Source organism: Limulus polyphemus, unplaced genomic scaffold (assembly GCF_000517525.1).
Source record: "Limulus polyphemus unplaced genomic scaffold, Limulus_polyphemus-2.1.2 Scaffold2058, whole genome shotgun sequence".
In the NCBI taxonomy this organism is placed as follows: Eukaryota; Metazoa; Arthropoda; class Merostomata; order Xiphosura; family Limulidae; genus Limulus; species Limulus polyphemus.
In genome coordinates, this window is record NW_013667668.1 from 34384 (window position 1) to 41908 (window position 7525).

General features: G+C 30.9%; 1 protein-coding gene across 1 annotated transcript in view; it reads left to right on the plus strand.

The window, feature by feature from the left end:
- LOC106465808 (arrestin domain-containing protein 3-like) overlaps positions 1-7283 on the plus strand; it is a 28465-nt gene extending 21182 nt beyond the window's left edge. Inside the window, exons 6-8 of the mRNA XM_013926044.2 lie at positions 624-831; positions 2620-2768; positions 3071-7283. Of these exons, the coding sequence (XP_013781498.1) occupies positions 624-831; positions 2620-2768; positions 3071-3121 (408 nt within the window). The 3' untranslated portion in view covers positions 3122-7283. The remainder of the gene's footprint in view (positions 1-623; positions 832-2619; positions 2769-3070) is intronic.
- Positions 7284-7525: the final 242 nt, after the last annotated feature.

The following is a 7525-nucleotide window of genomic DNA, read 5'->3' on the forward strand; positions in this document are numbered from 1 at the left end:
CACCTTACCTGAGACATGTGTGGAAGTAGACAGCAATTACAGAAACTTCTTCAGCTGTGTCATAATATTGGCCTTGTTTCCTAATGAAAGCTATTTTGTGATAAAATATTTTTTATTATCTGTTAATATATTTCAGGAGAGGTTTGTTTGTTTTGTACGAGTTTCTGAAACCCAAATACTGTCTTATGAAGCCATCGAACATTGTGAGATGTAAAGTTTTAGTAGTGCATGTATAGTGTTTTGTGTTCAAAGGTTCAATACAATGTGTTTAGTTTTATTTTGTTGATTCATATTAATGTAATTTTTAAAATTGTTAGCTTGACTCTAAAAACATAAGTTCAATATTAAAACCATAAAATTATTTTAAAGATCAAATTGATTATTGTTATAATTATCATTCAATAAGCCAGTAATTAGGCATAAGATTCAAGTATTTTCATTTTGAACTATGTTATTTAAGGCTATTTTTTGTTGCTTTCTATGAAAAAAGTTGTATTAATTTTAGTCCATTTTAATAGTAGTTATATATTTCATATTAAACCATGTTTTTTTAGCAGTCTATGTTCACTATTAAGGTGCTGTTTGTATCAGGCCAGTAGAACTCGTTACATTTGTCTTTTAAGCTCACTCTACAGATCCCAGGTGCTTATAACTTATCAGTAGACTTGCCTGTAGTAATTGGAACAGTTCCATTACGCACTCGTCCATCAAATTATACGACACTGTTTTCCAATGTGGAGGACCTCTCTGTACCAAATGAGTCAGTGTTGGCATATTATCCACCTGCTCCTCCTTACAGTGAAGTGGAAATATCCTCCATTCCCGAGGAGCGTAAGTAGATGTTAAAATGGCACAGTATGACACTCAATATTGACACAGATTTATAGGACATCCATGAATACATGTGTTCCTTGACTAATCTCAATCCTACCCCCCACCCCAAAATTAAGAAAAAGAAAATGCTATGATCAGATACTGAGCTACTGTGTGTGTAAGGATTTCTCTTCTGAAGTACATGATCTGAAAGTAATGACATTTTAAATTACAGAAACCAATCAGTATTGAATGACTTGTATTAAATGAAGTGATTATTACTTATATGATGATTTAAAACAAATTACAAAAGTTTCATGCAAGTTACTTGAAATATGAATAAGTGGATTAAAAATTCAATTACTATACATAATGGACTATCCTACTTTTGTTGACATCACTGTCAGTTACAACAGCTGTCAGTAATGGGTATTATGACAGGAACTACTATTTGTACATCGAATAAATGCACATAAGTACCGTGTTTTGTGCTGCCTACAAGTTACGCTTTGGACGTTCAATCTTGTATTGTTGAATATATTTCATTCACATATATTGATGATTCTGTATTGTGAAAAGTTTGAAATATGCTTGGTATTTACTGTTTTATTGTATAATCAATAAATAAAATTAGTAAAACACTTCACCAGATAATTTTTGCCATGATTAGTATGGTAAATGATCAAATTTTGCTTCTATCAGTATCTGCCACAGGTGGTCACTGATTCAGTATCATGAACTAGTGTCTGTATGTTGGTTTATGTAAGGATTGAATCAGATTTTCATCAAAAATAGAAGTCTTAAGTATGTGTTGTTTGTATAGAGAAGTCTACAGATAAAATATACAGTTATAAAACCAAAAAAAAATTTCTGATGTCCAATAAGAGGTTCTATAGATTATGCAAAAGAACTTTAAAATACAAGTAAGTTATTCCTGTCATGAAATTCATGTTTCATGCAAATACTTTATTTAAAAAAATATTTTTTTCTGTACAACATACTTTTCATATTTACTAAAAGACTACTAATTTTTGTGAACATGCAGTAAATTCAGAGTTATTATAATTGTTAATTCTCCAATGTGAGCTCTGTGGTTCCAAGTCTCCTGTCTCTTATTAAAATAACTAACACAATATTTTTAAAGAATTGTAAAATTGGTAAACCTAATTAATGGAATGCCAAAACATCCTTCTTTATATTGTATGTTTGTTTAACACCTAGCACTCAGAAGACAAACCACAAAAATTGGTGTTAAAGTTATGTGTGATGGTGTCTGTTGTTACTGCTGATAATGTTGGGGATCACTGGGCTAATTTTATATTTTCACTAGCTGACATTGATTGTTGGAAAGGGTTCAGAGGAGGGCTACAAGGATAACACTTGGGAATGAATGGTTGTCTTACGAGGAGATATTAAGATTCTGAAAAAGAAAATTAAGAGGGGATCTGATTGAGGTTTTTAAGATTGTTAAGGAAATTGATAGTGTTGATGCATCGTCTTTTTTCATACTAAACAGTGAGAATAGTAGGACTAGTGGACACAATTATAAATTTTGGCAGGGTAGGAAGTCATCTTCAGCTAAAGCAGTTTTATTTTTCTACCAGGTTGGTTCGCCTTTGGAATGGGTTGCCTTCAGATGTTGTGGAGGTAGTAAATTTAAGGGAAAGCTTGATAAATATATGAATGATAAGGGCTGGCTTTGAGGATTTTAGTTTAGTTTAGTGGATGGGACAGCCTAGATGGACTGATAGGTCCCTCATTTTCCCTAAATATTATGTCATTATAGCAATATTTTCACCTTTGTAGCTCCTCCTACGTATGCCGAGTGTGTAGAAGGTTCAGTTGACATAACAGATGATGATGACGATGGGGACATTATGGGAGAAACTCGCTTTACGCCAATGTATGCTTATGTCCATGATTACCAGTACCAACCTCCTCCTGCATATTCTGAGGTAAATTGTTGTTCACAACATATTTTTTTTAATGTACTTTAGTTGTTAACTTAGAATTGCTACAGAAGTATATTAATAAATTGGATATACTTGTATGAATTATCATTTGCATTTGTACAAGATAAAACATTCATATTACATTCTATAACTAATTCTTAGTTATTGTGCACCACATTTGTAAGTTATAATTAAGGTGGTAATGTTTTACTATTATCATTAATTTGTGGTAAAAATTACCTGTCTTTGATGGATGAATGTATTTGAATACTGTCTTATGCAGTGAAAGTGATTTTAATGTACAGGTGGACCCTCACCCAGCTCCAGTTGCTGAAGGAGGAAGTGGACAAGGATGAATGAAGCAAAGATATGATCCAGTTTGATGAGTTAGTTTTCAATATGCCTCTTCAAGAGTGTCTTATAAAGAAGAGAAAAAGTTGGTACTTCTGATTATTGCTGTGTGTCTCGAATAGGCTGAATGTACAGCCCTGGTAACCAGCTTCTTATTGGTGTGGGTGTCTACAGTATGATGAACTTTCATTAGTTTGTTCACTGTTTCAAGCCACTTCTCTGTTCCATTTAGATGTTCTTTTAAATATGGCAGTGTAGTTAATGTTGAGTGAAATCTTTTTTTCTTTGAGCTGAAGTCATACAAGTAATTGGTCTTGTAACTTACTGGTATAAAAAAAACAAAAAAAAACTGTAGAGTACACAGTGGTGTGAAATCAGATTAGTACAGATAAACCAACATGCTGATCTTAAATCTATTGAGTAAATACAGTGCTATAAAATCAGCTTTCTAACTTGAAATCCGTTTATTAAATAGTCTTGTGAAATTATCATAAATCAGCACAATCTTTAATATACCTAAGAACATTGCCATGAAATAAAATAAATAGAAAGAGAATATGTTTAGTAATGTGTGTTATACTTTAAAAACGTGTTTATCAGAATGTATATGCAAGTAGCTTTATATTTTTGGATGCTTCAACTGAGATATTCCAGGTGTTCTATTTTGAAATCTTGCAAATTATGCTGTAAAATTATTTTTTAGATTTTTACTTATCAAAGAAGTAACCAGTAATATTAATCTTTGGCAAGTTTCTTAGACATACAAATCAACTGTAGTTTTTATCCTTTTAAATATATCTATAAGCAGCAAAGCAAGATATACTAACAACAGGTTTGTTCTTTCACCTGCTTCTTGATGATATTTTTCATCACTTTACTGTTTATTTACCACATAATCTTGTTGAACACTGTTTTCAACTATAGAACTGCTCTACAGTAGCTTTTTTTTTTACCATGTTCAGTTGCAAGTCAGTGGCAGTGTGACTGAACTCCTGTTTAATGTGTTAACAATATTCTTTACTGGCAAGAAACATTATACATGTCTCTAAGTGATATTTTACATAGTAGTTTTATAATTAGCTATTTGCTAGTTCTACAAGTTTCTAGTCATGAAAGTCAAAATATTGGATTTCTCTAGTCGTAATAATTATCACTACATAAATTCAGACTATTTTCAACAAAACACATACTCCATGAGGTACTCGTTTCTTCTTTACTGTAATATAGTTTTAGCTAAAGTGTTACATCTGGGAAAAATATAGCTTTGAGTATTAATGTTGTCATTTTATTGTGGTTAAGAACCGGCTCATTTTATATTCTGTTATTTAAAAAAAGAACGTATCAGTATTTTGTTTTTCAGAAATAAGATTTAATTACCTGCTCATGGAGGATCTTACATATGCAGTGTAGCAGATCTTCATTCCACTATAATTGGACCATCAAAATCATTGTACCAGCTTTAAGATTGATCAGCTGATTACCAAAATTGATCCAAGATCTTGCTTAGCAAGTTCTACTTGTTCGTAGACGTGAAAGTAAAGAAAATATAAATTTAATTTAATGTTTGCATTGTGTTTCTTCTGTATCTGTTACTGTATTGTAGGTAGTACAAGTTTTTGTGTAGCGGTGTATCAGCTGTAGCCGAAGTGGTGGGTTCAGCTGCTTCAACATTTGATTCAAATTTTTCACCTTCAAAAAAATTCTCAATTTAGTCTCCAAGTTTTGTAATTCATCTAAAAGTTGAATCTAATTTGAGTCAGTATTTCAGGAATCGGTCTCAGATGCTTAGTTATTTCTCTTGCCCTCCCACCCCACCCCCAGTTTTTGTGAACTGGTGCCACTGTCCAGCTGATGTGAAATGCTATGATATATCATTGTATTTTTTTAAACAATGAATTTTAGTAGTAAATTATGATGGTTAATTTAATGTTGTGTATTAGTACCATGAGTTGTTTGGCAACATTTGGTGATGCCATAGAGCTGGCTCCGTGGTCAAACATTTTAGAATACGGTTGTGAAGTGTTTGTGCATTCATTGTGTTAGAATATAAAGAACTAATTATAATTAAGTTTATCATGGTTTTATTATATAGGGAAAATCAATATTAAACTTGTCAATTTGTTATATTTACATTTGCCGACATGGTTCAAATGATCTTATTTTAATAATTGTCAGACAGAAGAATGAACCACTTATGGATGGGTTGTAGATTTTTGTGAAAGGCTGAGAGTGTAATTTTTGTTATTAGTTGAAAAAAGTACATATAATAATAATAATAATGCATGGCTTTTAACTAATGTGTAATTCATAAATCGAACCTAAGTCAAGTAATGGGCATCAACAAAACTAATAGACATAACAAGATCTTCAGTATTGAATATGTCCAAGTTTATTTTCCACACTCATGCCGTATATAATAGTTGTTCAGATGAATCAACAATTAATTGGTAGTTGCCAGTGTTGAACCAATTCATACTGATAATCAGCATCAGTTACTATGGAAACAGTTAGAGGTCAGAAAATTGAGCTTTGTTTTTGATTTTTTTTATCAACAAAAATTAACTATAAAATAAAGTTCAATTTAGCCCCCTTGGTTTGTTTTTTTGGGAAATGAGCTCAAAAAAAAAAAGGCAGAGTTTCTAATTTACTTTTTCATAGACTTTTATAATACTTGATAACATTCAAATAATTCAAAATACAGTAAGAAATGGTTTGCCCAAATCACAGTAGGGGTTAAGCATCAGTTGTAACTGTCTGCTACAGTACACATTAGTTATTGATCAAGTTTTACATTTTTAATTACTTGTTGTTCTAATGAGGTGAAGTTTATGTTCCTTGTAGAACTTGATTGTCATGGTTCTCTAACAATGAATTTATGAAAGAGGAAATTTGACTTTTGAGGCAGGCCAAAGAAAGTGTTTTACATCTGTGGATAATTTATTTTAAGTAACATCACCTTCCGATACTTAAAAAAATAAAAGTGGACTGTGTGAAAAATATAACATTGCCCTATATATAATTTAATTTGCAAGGTAAACGTTCGATCAACTCAGAAATTTCTTATGGGAGTATTCTAGCTGCAGAGAGCATCAATTATTTAAGGATAAGACTTTAATCAATAATTAGCTAAATTGCTAATCACTGCATCTCTTCCATATATGGTTTAGCAGAGCTCCTTTTCATTTCTCACAAAAAATAGTTTATATTTGCCCTATATAGCTTATACTTCCAGGAATAATTTATACACGTGATACGTTAATTGATCTTATTTAATAATTGTGTAGTACAACTTATCTGCTTAAGGGGGGAATAAAATATTAAGAAAATGTTATTAATAATTTACTTTTGTCAGTTTACCAATTTGCTTCACAATTCTGTAACATATGCACACAAAGGAATGTCTAAAATTGTTATTCATTAGTTTTGATAAATCTAGAGCAGCTTTATGAGCTGGTTTTAAAGCACACTGACTGTTCTGGTTACTCAGTATTCTAATTATTTTGTATATTTAATTGATTTTACATGATGATCTTTATTTATATATATATATTAAGAATCACAATTTTTAACCTACCAGTTTTGACAAAATGATTTTAAGAAAAAATAGCTGAATAATTGTCCCAAAGTTATCATTTTATAGCTTTTTTATTCATTGTCATGTGCAGATTCCATAATAGAGCAAAACAATAACTATCATGCAAACGTTACTGCTGGATTTTTTTTATAATAATTAATAAAAAAACACCATTGCATATTTTGTTATTTATTGTAAACAAAGCTCAGTGAAACCCTAACTTAGAAGATGGAGAAATTGTGATATCTTAAAGCTCCCATGCACCATATTTTGTAAATACTTTCTGTACAAGCAGGGGAGTGACGTGTTATACGTAGAAGAAAACAATGACTTGATACAGGTCACTTTGCTTACCCATAATGACAAACACTTATTTATCTAGCAATATTGTTAGAAAGTTCACTTTAGCTTTAAGAGATTAATGGAAAAGCATAAAACTTGTGATAGACTTTCTTAATAAATTATTCTCGTACAAAGAACAAGGAACTAGAAGTGTCGTTTGTGTTAAACTTAAATTAGAAATACTGCCTCTAGCAGAATGTATTTTTTGTAATTTTTTTGAAGAGATTTTTCAATAAAGTCAGTGTTGTTAATTGTTAGCTTGTATTTAATTTTAAAGTATGAAAAAATCTGAGAATACCACCCCCCTTGTTTTCTAAAAATGGAGTTGGTATTGGAATCCCAATATATTCATGAGCAAGACCACTTGTGTGCAAGGAATAATACAAATGTGTATATTTTGTTTTTGAAGAGAAAAGACTGCATCATTGATTGAAAGATATAAGCTGTTTTCAAGAAACATGAAAATAAAATGATAATTATTGAACATGTAATA